Source organism: Schistocerca piceifrons, chromosome 1, assembly GCF_021461385.2.
Source record: "Schistocerca piceifrons isolate TAMUIC-IGC-003096 chromosome 1, iqSchPice1.1, whole genome shotgun sequence".
Classification (NCBI taxonomy): Eukaryota; Metazoa; Arthropoda; class Insecta; order Orthoptera; family Acrididae; genus Schistocerca; species Schistocerca piceifrons.
In genome coordinates, this window is record NC_060138.1 from 961,557,593 (window position 1) to 961,578,145 (window position 20,553).

The 20,553-nt window shown below is 39.2% G+C and overlaps 1 protein-coding gene across 8 annotated transcripts in view; it reads left to right on the plus strand.

Annotated features, from left to right (window-relative positions):
• Positions 1-20,553, plus strand: part of LOC124719303 (large proline-rich protein BAG6) — a 240,856-nt gene that overhangs the window by 197,662 nt on the left and 22,641 nt on the right. For all 8 annotated transcript variants that reach the window (XM_047248444.1, XM_047244970.1, XM_047248452.1 and 5 more), the window contains 2 exons: positions 4,751-4,927; positions 5,029-5,185. In XM_047248444.1, coding sequence (XP_047104400.1) covers positions 4,751-4,927; positions 5,029-5,185 — 334 coding nt within the window. The remainder of the gene's footprint in view (positions 1-4,750; positions 4,928-5,028; positions 5,186-20,553) is intronic.

The following is a 20,553-nucleotide window of genomic DNA, read 5'->3' on the forward strand; positions in this document are numbered from 1 at the left end:
AATGATGTCCAGCCCAAATCCTGTATCATTTCAGTGACAATCTCTCCCATATTTTGCGATAATACAAAATGTGCTGCTCTTCTTTGAACTATTTTGATGTACTCCGTCAGTCCTACCTGGTAACAGTCCCACACAACACAGCAGTATTCTAAAAGAGTACGGACAAGTGTAGTGTAGGCAGTCTCCTTAGTAGATCTGTTACATTTTCTAAGTGTCCTGCCAATAAAACACAGTCTTGGTTAGCCTTCCCCACAACATTTTCTGTGTGTTCTTTCCAATTTAAGTTGTTCGTAATTCTAATGCCTAGGTATTTAGCTGAATTTATGGCTTTGAGGTCAGACTGATTTATCGTCTAACCAAAGTTTAACTAATTCCTTTTAGCACTCATGTGGGTGACCTCACACTTTACGTTATTTAGGCTCAACTGCCAATTTTTGCACTATTCAGATATCTTTTCAAAACCATTTTGCAATTTGTTTTGATCTTCTGATGACTTTATTAGTGGATAAACAACAGCGTCATCTGCAAAAAACTTAAGACAGCTGGTCAGGTTGTCTCCCAAATTGTTTATATAGATAAGGAACAGCAAAGGGGCTATAACACTACATTGGGGAATGCCAGAAATCACTTCTGTTTTACTCGATGACTATCCATCAGTTACTACGAATTGTGACCCCTCTGACAGGAAATTACAGGTCCAGTCACATAACTGAGACAATATTCCTTAAGCGCACAATTTCACTATGAGCTGCTTGTGTGGTACAGTGTCAAAAGCCTTCTGGAAATCCAGAAATACAGAATCTATCTGGAATACGTTGTCAATAGCACTTGACACTCCATTTGAATAAAGAGCTAGTTGTGTTTCACAGGAACAATGTTTTCTAAACTCATGTTGACTGTTTGTCAATACACAGTTTTCTTTGAGGCAATTCATAATGTTCGAACACAATACATGTTCCAAAATCCTGCTGCATATTAACGATATGGGCCTGTAATTTTGTGGATTGCTCCTACCTCCTTTCTTGAATATTGGTGTGACCTGTGCAACTTTCCAGTCTGAGGGTATGGATATTTCGTCGAGAAAACGGTAGTATATGGTTGTTAAGTGTGGAGCTAATGCATCAACATATTCCGAAAGGAACCTAATTGGTATACAGCCTGGACCAGAAGACTTGCTTTTATTAAGTGATTTAAGTTGCTTCACTACTCCGAGGACATGTACTTCTACGTTACTCACATTGGCAGCTGTTCTCGATTCGAATTCTGGAATATTTACTTTGTCTTATCTTGTTAAGGCATTTTGGAAGGCTTTGGCAGCACTGTCTTTGATAGTATCTCCATTGCTATCCCGCAGAGAAGGTGTTGTTTGTTTGTTGCCACTAATATACTTCACATACGACCAGGATATCTTTGGATTTTCTGCCAGGTTTTGAGACAAAGTTTCATTGTGGAAACTGTTACAAGCATCTCGCATTGAAGATCGCTAAATTTCTAGCTTCTGTAAAAGATCACCAATCTTGGGGATTTTGCGTCTGTTTAAATTTGGCATGGTTGTTTCGTTGTTTCTGCAACACTGGTCTAACCCGTTTTGTGTACAAAGGAGGATCAGCTCTGTCGTTTTAATTTATTTGGTATAAATCTCTCAATTCCTGCCAATACTATTTCTTTCAATTCAAGCCACACCTGGTCTGCACTTATACTATTAATTTGGAATGAGTGGAGATTGTCTCTTAGGAAGGCGCCAAGTGAATTTTTATATGCTTTTTTGAATAGGTATTCTTTTTGCTTATTTTTGGAGGATTTGGGGATTACAGTATTCAATCTCCCTACAACAACCCTGTGTTCATTAACCCCTGTATCGGTTTTCGTGCTCGTTATTAATTCAGGATTTTTTGTTGCAAAGAGGTCAGGTGTGTTTTCACAACCGTTTACCATTCGCGTGGGCTCATGAACTAACTGCTCGAAATAATTTTCAGAGAATGCATTTAGCAAAATTTCGGATGATATTTTATGCGTACCTCCAGAATTAAACATGTATTTTCACCAACATATCGAGGGTAAATGAAAGTCACCACCAACTATTATCGTATGAGTCTGGTACGTGTTTGAAATCAAACTCAAGTTTTCTTTGAACCTTTCAGCAAATGTATCATCTGAATTAGGAGGTTGGTAAAAAGATCCTATTATTATTTTATTCCACTTATCAACAATGACCTCTGCCCGTACTAATCACAGGAAGTATCTACTTCAATTTAGCGACAAGTTAAACTTCTACTTACAGCAACAAACACGGCACCGCCAACCGTGTTTAGCCTATCCTTCGGAACACCATTAGGTTCTCCACAAAAATTTCGGCTGAGCTTATAGCGGCTTTAGCCAGCTTTTAGTGCCTATGACAATTTGAGCATCAGTGCTTTCTATTAGTGCTTGGAGCTCTGGTACTTTCCCAACACAGCTAAGACAATTTACAACCGTTATACCAATGGTTCCTGTATCTACATTATTCCTGTGTTCAGCCTGCACCCTTTGAGACTTAGGCCCTTCTTTTGTTTTCCAGAGACCCTCTAACCTAAAAAACTGCCCAGTCCATGCCACACAGCCCATGCTACCTGTGTAGCCGCCTCCTGTGTGTAGTGGACACCTGACTTACTTAGCGGAACCCGAAACCCAATTACCCTTTGGTGCAAGTCGAGAAGTCTGCAGCCTACACAGTCGCAGAACCGTCTGAGCCTCTGATTCAGACCCTTCACTCGGCTCTGTACCAGAGGTCTGCAATCGGTCCTGTCGACTATGCTGCAAATGGTCAGCTCTGCTTTCATCTTGCAAGCAAGACTGGCAGCCTTTACCACTTCTGTTAGCCACTCAAAACCGGAGAGAATCTCTTCTGATCCAAAGTGACACACATCATTGGTACCAACATGAGCAACCACCTGTAGTTGAGGCTGCACCCTGTGCTCTTCATAGCATCATGTAGGACCCTTTCCACATCTGGAATGACTCCACCAAGAATGCACACTGAGTGCACGTTGGTTTTCTTTCCCTTCTTGTCGGCCAAGTCCATAAGGGCCCCTATAATGTGCCTAACATTGGAGCTCCCAACTACCAGTAATCCCACTCTCTGTGATGGCCCGGATCTTGTAGGCTGAGTGGTTTCCTCTGAAACAGGACAGGCGACAGCATCTGGCTCGGCAACAGTGTCAGCCACAGACAGCACCTGTAACCTGTTAGTCAGACCAACTGGGGAGGTCCTATGTGCGGCCGCCTGGGAAGTCTTTCACCGCCTGCTTCACCCCGGTGCGACCTCCCACTCGACCACAGAGGTGAGGGGTCAACCTCAGTGCGAGCAGTAACTGGGTTGGCCACTGGTGAAGAACAGTTGGAGGACTCAGACGTGCTGGTCATCTGTTGGATCCCCACGGCCGGCCCATAACAGTGGTTTGCATCCACTTCAGCCTCAGGCTATGTAACCAAAGCCATTGCAGCCTGAAGTTGAGAGCGAAGTGTCACCAACTCGGCTCACATCTGCGCACAACAATCGCAGTCCCTGTCCATACTAAAGATCATGGAAAACTAAACTATCGACATGTGCTGCGCAACTCTACTGTAGACCCTGACGAAATCGCAGGAACTGTGTCTAATAATTTAGATAAATACACAGGTATTCAGAAACCTAACTACCGAAGCACTCAGGTGCAACTAAATAAGTCGCCCCTGATTAGGAACTTGTAATATGTCACAAAATTGGTTTACTTTCCGACGCAAACGAAAACTTGATAACTGTGGCTATTAGATATTAAATTTACACACAGAAACTCAAGAAACTAAACTATTGAAGGACACAGATGATATAATAAAATTCGCTCCTGCTTAGGAACTCGTAAATGTCACAAAAGCGGTTACTTTCCTGTTGCTGCGTCTGTCTCGGTCAGCTACTACTGCATGACACCATTGGGTGCAGGCTTTGTGAAATTTCAGTCTGTGCTTAATGAAGGCATTTCTGATGCTGAATCTGACTCTGTGACAATGGCTGCTACTGTAACTTTCTGGTCTCGAATAATGAGAGCATCCACCTTCTGGACAATGGCATGGTTATTGTGGTGTGTTGTTCCAGGCAGTCCATCTTTGGCCAACAACATCCATCCTTTCATAAATCACTTCTGCCATTTCTTGACCCTTGCAATTAACATGCATTGCTCTCCATACACATGGACCATTCTTCGGTGAATTTCTGTTCCCCACACTCTTTCCCCACTACACACCTCTGCTTTTCTTTTGAAGCCTCCATTTCGCTGTTTTTCAGCATGTCTGCGTAAAATGGACAGTTGATGAATGCACATGCTCATTCTGTAATCATGTGGATAATTGCCTGTGTTCAACTAGAGGCGAGTTAAGGAGCTCTGCACTCATACAGAGACCACACCTTCTTCTGTGAGCAATGACTTAGGATTGTTTCAGCAGTTTTCATTTTACAGCCTTCTGACTAATTTTGTTTTGAATGTATGTTATATTTATGGAGGGAACAGAATCACAGTTGTATGATCTCGTAAAACTTTGTTCTTGAAATAAATAAGAATAATTTTTAAACATGAACTGAGATGAGTGCATAGTTTGCATGATCCCAAGTGTGTAATGATTTTGTTAGAATGTTATTAAACTCCTACATATTTTTCAATTTTAAATACCATTATCAGCCATTAAGTTTTGACTGAACTCACATGCTTACTTTCATTATGTTTTCTTTTGTTTGTAGCCAATGGAAACCGATTCAGATACACCAACGGTAAATGGCTCTTTGACCTTGGAAACTCACAGCTTTTCTGAGTCAGAGACAGATGTTGTTCAGTCCCCTACAAATCTCATAATGGATTCAGAAACACTTCCAGATGTTGTGATAGGCGCAGAAACGTGGCATAATGTTTTGCCTTCTGTAAGCTTTTTGAATGGTCTATACATTTCATTTGACGAGACATATTTGGCTCTCCATTAGCAGTTCTACTACACTACTGATAAATGTTTCAACTTTTGCAGGATTGGGTGCCTATTATAACACGTGATACTCAGAGGCAGAGGAAACAGAATTCACAGGCACCTTTCAGTGATGCTTACCTTTCAGGAATGCCATCAAAACGCAGAAAAATTGTATCAAGTGCAAAACCACAAGGGAATGTTGGCCAGATTTTAGCAGGTAAGTTGGAACATTCCATATATTTCTTACTGAATATTGAAGCTATGTGACGGGTTTGTGGACAGAAATCATTATGTATCTTATGTTTGGTAAAGTGTCTTAACACCTCCAAAGTCAAACAGTGAATAAGAAAAACTTCTTACACACAAGTGATGAGTCTGCATTATTGATGTGATAAAATTGACACCTGTTATGTAATGTAGTAAAATATGTATTAAAGATAACGTTTTCATTGTGGTAGTGACATTGTGTGACTGCAAAGTTGCTGCCTCAAACTTTTAAATTTATTGAAGTAGTTAAATAAGGTTATTACAAATAAATATAAGGACAGGTAATTGATACCTGTAGGTGGCACATAGGCACACTTTAAAGATCGTATAATTGCTGATCATATAATTGTCCCCCCCACCCCATGAACCATGGACCTTGCCATTGGTGGGGAGGCTTGCGTGCCTCAGCGGTACAGATGGCCGCACCGTAGGTGCAAGCACAACAGAGGGGTATCTGTTGAGAGGCCAGACAAACGTGTGGTTCCTGAACAGGGGCAGCAACCTTTTCAGTAGTTGCAGGGGCAACAGTCTAGATGATTGACTGATCTGGCCTTGTAACACTAACTAAAATGGCCTTGCTGTGCTGGGTGCTGGTACTGCGAACGGCTGAAAGCAAGGGGAAACTACAGCAGTAATTTTTCCTGAGGGCATCCAGCTTTACTGTATGGTTAAATGATGATGGCGTCCTCTTGGGTAAAATATTCCAGAGGTAAAATAGTCCCCCATTCGGATCTCGGAGCGGGGACTACTCAAGAGGACGTCGTTATCAGGAGAAAGAAAACTGGTGTTCTACGGATTGGAGCGTGGAATGTCAGATCCCTTAATTGGGCAGGTAGGTTAGAAAATTTAAAAAGGAAATGGATAGGTTAAAGTTATAGTGGGAATTGGTGAAGTTCGGTGGCGGGAGGAACAAGACTTTTGGTCAGGTGAATACAGGGTTATAAATACAAAATCAAATAGGGGTAATGCAGGAGTAGGTTTAATAATGAATAGGAAAATAGGAATGCGGGTAAGCTACTACAAACAGCATAGTGAACGCATTATTGTGGCCAAGATAGATACGAAGCCCACACCTACTACAGTAGTACAAGTTTATATGCCAACTAGCTCTGCAGATGACGAAGAAATTGAAGAAATGTATGATGAAATAAAAGAAATTATTCAGATTGTGAAGGGAGACGAAAATTTAATAGTCATGGGTGACTGGAATTCGAGAGTAGGAAGAGGGAGAAAAGGAAACGTAGTAGGTGAATATGGATTGGGGGTAAGAAATGAAAGAGGAAGCCGCCTGGTAGAATTTTCCACAGAGCATAACTTAATCATAGCTAACACTTGGTCAAGAATCATAAAAGAAGGTTGTATACATGGAGGAATCCTGGAGATACTAGAAGGTATCAAATAGATTATATAATGGTAAGACAGAAATTTAGGAACCAGGCTTTAAATTGTACGACATTTCCAGGAGCAGATGTGGACTCTGACCACAATCTATTGGTTATGAACTGTAGATTAAAACTGAAGAAACTGCAAAAAGGTGGGAATTTAAGGAGATGGGACCTGGATAAACTGACTAAACCAGAGGTTGTACAGAGTTTCAGGGAGAGCATAAGGGAACAATTGACAGAAATGGAGGAAAGAAATACATTAGAAGAAGAATGGGTAGCTCTGAGGGATGAAATAGTGAAGGCAGCAGAGGATCAAGTAGGTAAAAAGATGAAGGCTAGAAGAAATCCTTGGGTTACAGAAGAAATATTGAATTTAATTGATGAAAGGAGAAAATATAAAAATGCAGTAAATGAAGCAGGCAAAAAGGAATACAAACGTCTCAAAAATGAGATCGACAAGAAGTGCAAAATGGCTAAGCAGGGATGGCTAGAGGACAAATGTAAGGATGTAGAGGCTTATCTCACTACGGGTAAGATAGATACTGCCTACAGGAAAATTAAAGAGACCTTTGGAGAGAAGAGAACCACTTGTATGAATATCAAGAGCTCAGATGGAAACCCAGTTTTAAGCAAAGAAGGGAAAGCAGAAAGGTGGAAGGAGTATATAGAGGGTCTATACAAGGGCGATGTACTTGAGGACAATATTATGGAAATGGAAGAGGATGTAGATGAAGATGAAATGGGAGATACGATACTGCGTGAAGAGTTTGACAGAGCACTGAAAGACCTGAGTCGAAACAAGGCCCCGGGAGTAGACAACATTCCAATAGAACTACTGACGGCCTTGGGAGAGCCAGTCCTGACAAAACTCTACCATCTGGTGAGCAAAATGTATGAGACAGGCGAAATACCCTCAGACTTCAAGAAGAATATAATAATTCCAATCCCAAAGAAAGCAGGTGTTGACAGATGTGAAAATTACCGAACTATCAGTTTAATAAGTCACAGCTGCAAAATACTAACGCGAATTCTTTACAGACAAATGGAAAAACTGGTAGAAGCCGACCTCTGGGAAAATCAGTGTGGATTCCGTAGAAATGTTGGAACACGTGAGGCAATACTGACCCTACGACTTATCTTAGTAGCTAGATTAAGGAAAGGCAAACCTACGTTTCTAACATTTGTAGACTTAGAGAAAGCTTTTGACAATGTTGACTGGAATACTCTCTTTCAAATTCTGAAGGTGGCAGGGGTAAAATACAGGGAGTAAAAGGCTATTTACAATTTGTACAGAAACCAGATGGCAGTTATGAGAGTCGAGGGGCATGAAAGGGAAGCAGTGGTTGGGAAGGGAGTGAGACAGGGTTGTAGTCTATCCCCGATGTTATTCAATCTGTATATTGAGCAAGCAGTAAAGGAAACAAAAGAAAAATTCGGAGTAGGTATAAACTCCATGGAGAAGAATTAAAAACTTTGAGGTTCGCCGATGACATTGTAATTCTGTTAGAGATAGCAAAGGACTTGGAAGAGCAGTTGAACAGAATGGGCATTGTCTTGAAAGGAGGATATAAGATGAGCATCAACAAAAACAAAATGTGGATAATGGAATGTAGTCGAATTAAGTCGGGTATGCTGAGGGAATTAGATTAGGAAATGAGACACTTAAAGTAGTAAAGGAGTTTTGCTATTTGGGGAGCAAAAAACTGATGATGATCAAAGTAGAGAAGATATAAAATGTAGACTGGCAATGGCAAGGAAAGCGTTTCTGAAGAAGAGACATTTGTTAACATCGAGTATAGATTTAAGTGTCAGGAAGTTGTTTCTGAGCGTATTTGTGTGGCGTGCAGCCATGTATGGAAGTGAAACATGGACGATAACTAGTTTGGACAAGAAGAGAATAGAAGCTTTCAAAATGTGGTGCTACAGAAGAATGCTGAAGATTAGATGGGTAGATCACATAACTAATGAGAAGGTATTGAATAAAATTGGAGAGAAGAGGGAGTTTGTGGCACAACTTGACAAGAAGAAGGGACTGGTTGGTAGGACATGTTCTGAGGCATCAAGGGATCACAAATTTAGCATTGGAGGGCAGCGTGGAGGGTATAAATCATAGAGGGAGACCAAGAGATGAATACACTAAGCAGATTCAGATGAATGTAGGTTGCAGTAAGTACTGGGAGATGAAGCAGCTTGCACAGGATAGGGTAGCATGGAGAGCTGCATCAAACCAGTCTTGGGACTGAAGACAACAACACAACTTCACATTTCTGGCCTTCACTTCTCTTGCAGCTACATATGTATGTATGTATGTATGTATGTATGTATGTATGTATGCATGCATGCATGCATGCATGCATGCATACATACAATCACCTGTAGGCAGCAGCAACAGAAATTGTTGTCAAGTGGTTAACAGTGCAGCTTTTTATGTGGGAAAAGAGTAAGTGCCTTAAGACAATTTTGGTCTTTCTTGGTGCAAACACTGCCCACAAGCTCCCAGCAACATATTAAAAGCTACTGCTTGCGCAACTTTATTTTTCAACTGGAAATACTGTCTGAAATATTGTTCCATGTGAACGCAGTCAACACTAAAAAATCCTACACAAAGTGGGCCAGTCCATCTCAATTCATCCAGGCTTCCGTGCTCGACCATCATGAATTTGTCTGAAATTTTATGTGCATTAATCATTGGTCAAGTTTAAGATTTGTTGAAGCAATATTGGCCAAGATATAGTCACTTGTTTGACTCGATGCGCAACTTTGTGCAGAGTGAGTGTGAATTTCTGGTGAATTTGAGCTGTATGTCTAGGGCAATATTTTGTCTAAAGAAATGAAATTTGGCCATTTGGTACAACTTTATTCATTCTCTTAAGAACAAAAATGAAAGGAATTTTAAGTGGCATATGCAGCCAGAAAGTTTTAAACTAAATCTCTCAAAAAATCTGCACCTGAAGGAGTTTCATAGATTGTCTTTGTATGTCTCAGGGACTAAAGGTATGATGAACATGAAACTTCACATGTAGTAATCGAATGACATAATTTTCTCAAATAGTTTCATTTATGTGCCACTTTCCAATTAATAATTGTGCAAAGTTGAAGAGTCTGTAAAAAGGTCGAAAATGAATTATTTTGAACCTGATTTCACAAAAAACTGTTCTATAAAACTTTTCAAACTGGGCGCATTAGAAAGACCATGTTTTAACCATCAAAACAAAAGTACACACATCAAAAAAGTTTTACATCACCTCAGTTCCGGAAACTGTCCAGAAAATTGGAATAGAGATCAACATAAACATCATTTCCGCCCTTTTTATTGCACATCAAAACCACACATTGCACGTTGTACCACTATACAGTGAGGCCTTCAGAGGTGGTGGGTCCAGATTGCTGTAGACACCGGTACCTCTAATACCCAGTAGTACATCCTCTTGCGTTGATGCATGCCTGTATTCGTCGTGGCATACTAACCACAAGTTCATCAAGGCACTGTTGGTCCAAATTGTCCCACTTCTCAACGGCGATTCGGCGCAGAATCCTCAGAGTGGTTGGTGGGTCACGTTGTCGATAAACAGTCCTTTTCAATATATCCCAGGCATGTTCGATAGGGTTCATGTCTGGAGAACATGCTGGCCACTCTAGTTATCCTGAAGAAATTCATTTACAAGATGTGCACGACGGGGGCATGAAGTGTCATCCATGAACACAAATGCCTTGCCAGTATGCTGCCGATATGGTTGCACTATCGGTTGGTGGATGGCATTCACGTATCATACAGCCGTTACAGCACCTTCCGTGACCACCACCAGCGGCACATGTTGGCCCACTTAATGCCACCCCAAAACAGCAGGGAACCTCCACATTGCTGCACTCGCTGGACAGTGTGTCCAAGGCGTTCAGTCTGACCGGGTTGCCTCCAAACACGTCTCCGACAATTTTATGGTTGAAGGCATATGACACTCATCAGTGAAGAGAACGTTATGCCAATCCTGAGTGATTCCTTCGGCATGTTGTTCTGCATGGTGTCATGGTTGCAAAGATGGACGTTAGGAGTAAAGTTGACCATCATGCAGCCTATTGCGCACAGTTTGAGTCACAACACGACGTCCTGTGGCTGCATGAAAGCATTATTCAACATGGTGGCGTTGCTGTCAGGGTTCTTCAAAGTCATAATCCGGAGGTAGCGGTCATGCACTGCAGCCGCAGCCCTTGGGCGGCCTGAGCGAGGCATGTAATCGACAGTTCCTGTCTCTCTGTATTTCCTCCATGTCCGAAAACATTGCTTTGGTTCACTCTGAGACACCTGAACACTTCCCTTGTCGAGAGCCCCTCCTGGCACAAAGTACCAATGGAGACGCGATCAAACCGCAATATTGATCCTATAGGCGTGATTGAACTACAGACAACACTAGCAGTGTACCTCCTTCCTGGTGGAATGACTGGAGCTGATCGGCTGTCGGATCCCCTCTGTATAATAGGCGCTGCTCATGCATGGTTGTTTATATCTTGAGCGGGTTTAGTGACATCTCTGAACAATCAAAGGGACTGTGTGTGTTATACAATATCCACAGTCTTCAGGAGTTCTGGGAACCAGGGTGATGCAAAACTTTTTTTGATTATCCAATGTAGGCTAAGAATGCTAGATAATTTGAATCAAAGCTGGATGCAAAAATCGTGGCATGAAAAAATAGAAAAAAAAATGTTAGGTTGAGTTGCGGATATTGGACATGAAACTTAATACACAATAACTCGGTAGCCCAGGGCTGAGAGATACAAAATTTCATTCACTTTTTTTTATTTTCCAGTAATTTGCAAATTCGTTGAAAAGATGGCTGATTTTTATGGAAAGGTGAGAATAGTGTATATTCAACACAGCTTTTATCAATACAATTATCGAAGACCAAAATTGTCTTAAGGCCCTTACTCTTTTTCCACATAAAAACCTACACTGGTAACCACTTGACAACAATTTGTGTTGCTGCTGCCTACAGGTGAATGCATGCATACATATGTAGCTGCAAGAGAAGTGAAAGCCAGAAATGTATTAAAGCTTCAAAACTTTGTGTTTCAAGCATCCCCAAAACAGAGGGTAAAATTTGCCACATGGGCTAACAATACTGCACATAATTCGAGGCAAAGTAGCCAGAAAAATTGTGATGGGCTAACAATGCTACATAAATCAGAGCAAAGTAGCCAGAAAAATCATGTGCGAATAAGGATTGAACTTTGGCTTCTGATAATCTTGTTGATTAAAGGCATGATTAAGTTGAAAAATAAGTCATGTACTGCTGTCTAAATTCATAAAAAATCATATCTAAAAAGAAAGATGATGAAACTTACCAAACAAAAGCGCTGGCAGGTCGATAGACACACAAACATACACACAAAATTCTAGCTTTCGCAACCAATGGTTGCCTCGTCAGGAAAGAGGGAAGGAGAAGGAAAGACAAAAGGATATGGGTTTTAAGGGAGAGGGTAAGGAGTCATTCCAATCCCGGGAGCGGAAAGACTTACCTTAGGGGGAAAAAAGGACAGGTATACACTCGCACACACACACATATCCATCCACACATACACAGACACAAGCAGACATTTGTAAAGGCCTTTACAAATGTCTGCTTGTGTCTGTGTATGTGTGGATGGATATGTGTGTGTGTGCGAGTGTATACCTGTCCTTTTTTCCCCCTAAGGTAAGTCTTTCCGCTCCCGGGATTGGAATGACTCCTTACCCTCTCCCTTAAAACCCATATCCTTTTGTCTTTCCTTCTCCTTCCCTCTTTCCTGACGAGGCAACCATTGGTTGCGAAAGCTAGAATTTTGTGTGTATGTTTGTGTTTGTTTGTGTGTCTATCGACCTGCCAGCGCTTTTGTTTGGTAAGTTTCATCATCTTTCTTTTTAGATATATTTTTGCCACGTGGAATGTTTCCCTCTATTATATTCATATCATTAATTTGAAGCCAACAATCACGTTTGTTATTGTTATTGTTATTGTTATTGTCACTGTTACATTTCGAAGTCTTTTCTGTCGTCTTATTTCCTCCTTCTGTTTTTGCCAGCAGTTTCACTTTCTATTCACCTTCTCCTTTTTTACCGTAATCCAGGGCCTTTACAAATGTCTGCTTGTGTCTGTGTATGTGTGGATGGATATGTGTGTGTGTGCGCGAGTGTATACCTGTCCTTTTTTCCCCCTAAGGTAAGTCTTTCCGCTCCCGGGATTGGAATGACTCCTTACCCTCTCCCTTAAAACCCATATCCTTTTGTCTTTCCTTCTCCTTCCCTCTTTCCTGACGAGGCAACCATTGGTTGCGAAAGCTAGAATTTTGTGTGTATGTTTGTGTTTGTTTGTGTGTCTATCAACCTGCCAGCGCTTTTGTTTGGTAAGTTTCATCATCTTTCTTTTTAGATATATTTTTGCCACGTGGAATGTTTCCCTCTATTATATTCATAAAAAATCAGTTAGATTTTTTGTAAAAATTACAAAAAACTCATCATATTCAGTTTGCCTTTAGAGAACTTGTTTCCCATAACTGATTTCAAACTAATCGCAGAACTAATCACAGTTGGAAACAGAATCGTGCACGATTTCCCAATGTGTGCTAACAATATCTGAAAATGCTGGAGAAATTTGAATGAATATACCATGGCAACAGGCTACATTGCAGCCACCCTTTGCCAATGCTTCATTTAATGTGGTTTTTATTTTTAAATTCACAAGTAATATCTCACTAGGCCTATATTGTTTTGGCCCATGGTGACGTTGCCGCTACTGGTTCAATAACATAAGCCAGAAACTACATTGCCATAGTTGTTACACCTAATAGCTGTATGATACCAGCCATGGGGGAGTTTATTCATTCAGGCCCCCAATCCCGTAATTTGGTTCATTAATTCAGCTTCACAATGCCTTGTGGTGGTACCAGTCTGCTTACAAATCCATTTGCTAAGTAGTTATCTCCGATTCTCAAATCTGGAGATGTCTCACTTAGGCGGTTAACAAAAAGTAATAGAAATTTTGGTTTTAAATTTCTCAACATTGAACATTATTGACATATCAATGGAACAAAATGATGCAGTGATAAAATATGTGCATCCTCAAGGCCCATCTCGTTCATTTTATTGGCTTGAAAGACAAGATGCTTGTTGGGTACCAGAACAACACCTCATTTCCTCTCTCTCTCTCTCTCTCTCTCTCTCTCTCTCTACCAGAACAACACCTCATTTCCTCTCTCTCTCTCTCTCTCTCTCTCTCTCTCTCTCTCTCTGTTATTTCAGTATCATCATAGTTAAATTTCCAGAAAAAGGCTCAAAAATTTCAAACAATGTAATTTCCAATGTTCATAAGTTTAAAAACAAAATTGATATTATATTTGCTTGCTGCCTGTGTGATAACTCACTGGCTTACAAATTTGAGGATCGGAGGTAAGGCACTTAGCAAATGGTTCTAGAGCCTAAATTAACAAAGCAGAATACATGCTTGGAGACCTGAATGAAGCAGCTCACCTCTGACTGGTGTTGCACAGCTATTCGGCATGACCTCTACAGCATTGGGGTTGCTGGTTCATGTTCTTGGACCAGTATTGACAATGTCACCATGGACATGGTATGCATGCATGCGACATAGTGAGATATTACCTGACGGTTAAAAAAAATAAAAACCACATCCAACGAAACACGGACAACTGGTTGCTGCAATGTAGCCTTTTGCTGTGGTACTTTCTCTCAAATTTGTCTGTCATTTTTAGGTATTGTGGGTGCTAATTGGAAAACTGAACGTGGTTTTCCCAATGTTAAAAAAATGTGCTTTTTCCAACTGTGATTAGTCTGAAATCAGGTATTGAAAACATATTTTCTAAAATTTAATTGAATGTGATCTAATTTTTGTAATTTTTATGAAAATCAAATTTTAATTGATTTTATAGAAATTTTGAAAGCAGTATGTGACTGATATTCTCCCTGGGAAACCTTATGTTGCTAAGTTCTTGTGTCCAAAGTTTCATGTTTATCAGTCTTTAATCGACGACATATAAGAAGATATAAGTTATAACTTTATTCACAGCATGATTTTTGTGGCTAAATTGCTTCAGTTTATGTAACATTGATAGCCCATGTTGGAAATTTTACCTACAGTTCAGGAGGGTCCTTTAAACATGTTTTGAATAAGACTGATTTTGAAGCTTTAATAGAAAGCGGTATTTTCAAAAGAAGTGTTGTATATACACTATTTTCACTTTTCACCAAAATCGTCACCTTTTCTACAAATTTACATGTTATTGGCAAATAGCAGACGAATGAAATTTGTATTCCACATCCTTGGGCTGTCGAGCTTTGCATTTTTTCCCATGGCACAATTTTCATCCCCAACTTCAATTCAAATTATCTAGTGTTGTTAGCTTGCATTGGATAATCAAATGTACTTTTCTTGGTGATTAGGACCATGGTCTTTCTAATGAGCTTGGTTCAGAAAGTTTTATAGAACGTAGTTTCTTTGCAAAATTGGGTTGAATTACCCCACTTTTTAAGTTTTTACAAAATCTTCAACTTTGCCCCTAATAGTTTCAGTATTGGAGAGTAGTACATAAATGAAACTTTATATTTGAGAACAGTGTGGTGTCAGGTTACTACATACGAAGTTTCACGTTCGTCATACCTTTAGTCCCTGAGATATAAGAAGCAAACTTTGAAATTTTTTGGGCGACTTTGTCTAACATTTTCTATCTGTATATGGCTTCCAAAATTCTTTTCGTTGTTATTCTTAAGAGAATGCATAAAGTTGTACAGAATGGCCAGATTTCATTTCTTTAGACAAATTATTGCTTGAGATATAAGAGCTCAAATTAACCAGAAATTCATGCTCGCTCTGTGCAAAGTTACATATTGAATCAAAGAACTGACTATATCGTGGCCAGTATTACTTCAACAAACATTAATCTTTACAGTGTTTGTTGGGGACATGTGTGAATGTTCACATAAAATTGCTTCGAAATCGGTGATGGTTGAAGAGGAAAAATGTTCCGAAATCAGGTTTTTGACCTGGAATGACCAAAGTGTAATGTACTGCAGTGCCTGTACTGTAAAATACATCTGTACCCTATGGTAAGATATTGTTACAGTGTGTGTAGGTCTAACAACTTCATGATAAAAAAAGTTTTGTTCTTAAACAGGACAAAAATAGTGCGTAATGTTAAATTTGCGTAACAGACTGCAACTGCGCCATGATTTTGCCGCAGTGTTCTGTGATTACCTACTCCACAAAATTTCTATTGGGATAGATGCAGAACTTTGTTGAATGAACTGAATATTTTGCATCTGTATTTGATACTCAGTCTGTAGATTCATTGTCTTAGTTATCATCCTGATCTTTCTAATTCTCATTGGTGGTTTGAATTACATCATCAGTGATTCGGTCATCTGTTAATTTTTCTTCCGTTGTGCAGTCAATGTGAGCTTTACTGATCCACTCACTGAAGTGACTTTGCTCAGCTAGTGGTTGTAAAGTTTGCCATATACAGGTTGTGATGCCATGTTAATGTTTTTTCATTGCACTTGGTTATTTTACTTTTCCGGTCACACACAATGGCAGCTTGTGATAGCCGTTTACATTACTACAGAGAGCAATAATTATTCTGTCTTGGGCAAGTTTTGTATCTGTTACAGGCTCATTTAGTGCATCAAGAGTTCTTGGAGAGAGCATTTTATAGTTTAATAGTTTAAGCCAGACTAATCTGTATTATATGTATTATGATCAGGGGTCAGCGGTCAGCTTAAGGTCTTTAAGTAAGTTTTCAAAGTTCGGAACAAATTCATTGCAGCTGTTTCATCAGCAGACGTATTTTGGCCAGAAGTAATTACATTTCAAATGTCATGATGCCTATTCCATCTATGTAGTCAGCCTTCACTAACTGTAAACTTTTCATTTTCCTTGTACCCATCTAATTGTTCATATAAAATCAGTGCCCTTTCTTTTATGATTGGTCCAGACAACGGAGTTTTTCCTTCTCTCCTGCTCATACCACACCCACAAACAATTGTTTAGCATTTCACTTTTAGGCTTCTGTAGAGGCTTGCAAATTTTCAGTCCTACCTCATCATCAGTCGTCATTGTATGACTTTCAAGAGTTTTCCTATTTTTCCTCCATTCGTTAACAGTTGTTACGCCAACCCACACTTCACTTGCAATATTTCAAAGACACTCACTTTTATCAATTTCTCAAGCACTTTCAGGTTCTCTGCTAAAGACAGTGTCCCATGTTTACTTGTAGTTGGTGCCATAATTTAGTTTTACATGTTTAATAAGTAAGAAGAAAATTCACTGTTTTATAAAACAAATATGTGCACTATAATCCTTGTTGTTTGAATTGGAAATAAGTTAATTCATTCTAAAACTGATTGAACTTTGCATGTATCAAAGGTGAACTGACTGAAATAGTCGCCCATGTACATAAACAAATACCAGAAACGGGAGGGTGGGACTAAGGAGGGAGTCAGACCATCCAAGGTCAAATCAATGAAGTTCTGCTGTATCAAAGTTTAAACTTGTATTTATTCTTATATCAGATGTATCCTAGTTAAAGCAGCACTGCAAGCCAATTGTAGATTTCACTGAATCAAATTCACCAGTTCATTTCTACCAATCAGTCTGTAGTCTCATGAAAAGTTCTATGTGTAACAGACTCTGAACAAGGTCTGTCATTCTCAAACAGCTGCCAAAGACTCTGTACACAAACAATTATTGTACTTCAACCACAGATGGAATACAATAAGCACCTTGGGTAAGCATACTGTAGCATAGAATCTAATTGTAACAGCCAACAGTATTTTTATCTAGGCAAAACCTCAGTATAAGGCATTTATTGTTTAATTCCGAGAAATTTTTTTCTCTATTGTGAAACATACGGAGCGCTCATTGGAAATCATTGTCATCCTCAGTACATACTTAAAAATAATCAGTTATGTGTAAAGTAAACAAGAAGAAACAGTATAATTCAGTTATTAAGGCTCTATCACGAAAAATGCTGCCCATTGCAGTGACCTTGAGCTCCAGGAAAACAGCATTCAGGTGGAATGGGTTCAAAACATAGTGATGTCATAGTTATCTTTTTTACCTATGTTGTATACAATACGTTGTCTGGCAGCTAAAAATATTGGGCCATCTGGCATTAGCAAATCTGAATTTCAACACAAATTGTTGCACCATTCCAAATTGGACTCTTTGTTTCCTGAAAATGTTTCAAAAATAAGTATCACAGATCATTGGCCACAAGCTTAGGTGGAATTCCCAGTGGACAAAAGTTTAAATAGGTGAAAGAAAGGGAAAAAAAGAGTCCTAGGTCCAACCAGGAATCAAACCATAAACCTGTGGCTGCTTTGTCCAGCACATAACCACTGAGTCACAACTTTCTCTGCAGATTGACTGACAATGTCATCGCTAACTGATTTACAGGTGCTTACTATTTTAGTTCACCAATGCACAGACAGGTGTTCATTGCTGCTAATGATGTGGGCATTTATTCATTAAATTATTGTCTAGTTTAGAACCACTGACTTGTGTACAATTTAATATAAATTGTGTTGTTATTCGTGTTTGGGCGTAGAGAGCAGTTTTGTTTGAGATTTTCATTTGTTATTGGCTGCTGTTGAACTCCATGTACTTAGCGTTACATGAAAATAGTCAGAATTTCGCTACCACACACACTCTGCCACAATGGGTCCACAAAAAGCCTTTGAACTTTTTCACAATAATTATAAGCCACTTCTAAGAAATTTTGTAGGAGCAATTATTATCTGCACTCATTACTTACTTCACTCAAAATTTTCTTAATCACATTAAAGATCAAATAAACTATTTTGAAATATTGTGTTTTCACATGTTTACTTCCCATCATGAACATGATTCTTGTTTACCTTTTTTTCAAACTTACGCGTTTTGTGTTGTGGTCTTCAGTTTGAAGACTGGTTTGATGTGGCTCTCCATCTTACTCTATCCTGTGCGAGCCGATCTCTGAATAACTACTGCAACCTACATCCTTCTGAATCTATGTACTGTATTCATCTCTTGGTCTCCCTCTACAGTTTTACCCCACTTCCCACCCTCCTGCACACTTCCCTCCAAAATTAAGTTGGTGACCCCATGATGTGCCCTATCAACCTCTCTCTTCTTTCGATGAAGTTGCGCCACAAATTTCTTGTTATCCCATGTCTGTTCAGTACCTCATCATTAGTTACATGATCTACCAATCTAATCTCCAACGTTCTTTTGCAGCACCACATTTCTAAAGTTTCTATTCTCTTTTTGCCTAAAATGTTTATCATTCATGTTTCACTTCCTTACATGGCTACTCTCAGGACAAATGCTTTCAGAAACAAGCTTCCTAATACTTAAATCTATACTCAATGTTAACAAATTTCTCTTCTTCGTAAATGATTTTCTTGCCATTGGCAGTCTATTTTATATCCTCTCTACTTTGGCAGTCATCAGCTACTTTGCTACCCAGATAGCAAAACTCATCTGCTACTTTGTCTCTTTATGCCCTAATCTAATTCACTCAGCACCATCTGATTTAATCCAATTACATTCCATTATCCTCGTTTTGCTTTTGTTGTTGTTGTTTAGCGTATTTTCTCCTTTCAAGATACTGTCAATTCCATTCAATTGTTCTTCAAAGTCTTTGCTGTCTCTGCAAGAATTATAGTGTCATCATCAAACCTCAAAAGCTTTTATTTCTTTTCTCTGAACTTTAATTCCTTCTCCAAATTTTCTTTGGTTTCCTTTACTGCTTGCTCAGTGTGCAGATTGAATAACATCGGGGATAGGCTACAGCCCTGTCTCACTCGTTTCTCTACCACAGCTACTCTTCCATGGCCCTTGATCCTTATAATGGCTGCCTGTTTTCTGTACAAGTTGTAAATAGCCTTTCACTTCCTGTATTTTACCCCTGCTACCTTTGGAACTTATATTCATGTAAAACAAAATCTGTTCTTTTGTAGTATCAGTATGTTCTGAACTGATGACTGCAAATGAACCTGACTTGATCCATGAAATTTTGCTGTTCAGACTTGATCAAAGTTCATTGCAAAGCAATATGCAATTAAGGTTTGTAGAATCCAGTTCAGCTTGATACAAGTTTTTTACTAATCTGTGATATATTGATTTATACAGCCCGGTTAGCATGTTTATCCTATTCTGCTTTGGTTGTAAATTGTCTTGACATAGGGCTCTTCAGTGTTGACCACATGCATATTCATCTTCATCATCTCTGCTTCTTCTCCATATCTTGGGAATCATTGCTACTGAAAAAGTAATATCTTCTTTTCTAGATCTCTTGTATGTAAACAAACTCTGAAACATTCCACTTGTTAAGTAAGTTTTTACTTTTCTTCTAACGAATGTATATTACATTGTTCTACACTTTGTATGGCAACAACAGACCATGATCCGTACAGTGCTCATACAAATCCCACCTACAGTCCATTAATGTCTACTATTGTAATGACGTAGACTTTCTCAGTATGTTTACTGTTGATATTCTTCTCAAGTTTGCAGCCGGATCGTGCATCCATCTGAACTTAAAATTTTTGCATTCATGTGGCTGCCATCTTCATTTATTATGTGGATATATCACAGTGATGGCTTTTGCAAACATAAGAAATAATAGGACTATAATTACACTTGCAAAATATTTTATACACCGCAACTGTTGTATCTTATATCTATTTTATACATTTATTACATTGCAGCTGGTATGCTTGTGGTTCATGTTACGATCAGTCTTAAAACTCATTGAATGAATATAAACGTTTTTCTATTGGAAAAGATTTTAATTTTGTTTTCAAATCATTTTCTGTGCATGTTCTTTGAGAGTTTGGTGGGTTTGTTAAACTGAATCAAACCAATGATGTGTGGGTTTCTGTCTGTCATTTTTAATATCCTGCTCGTTC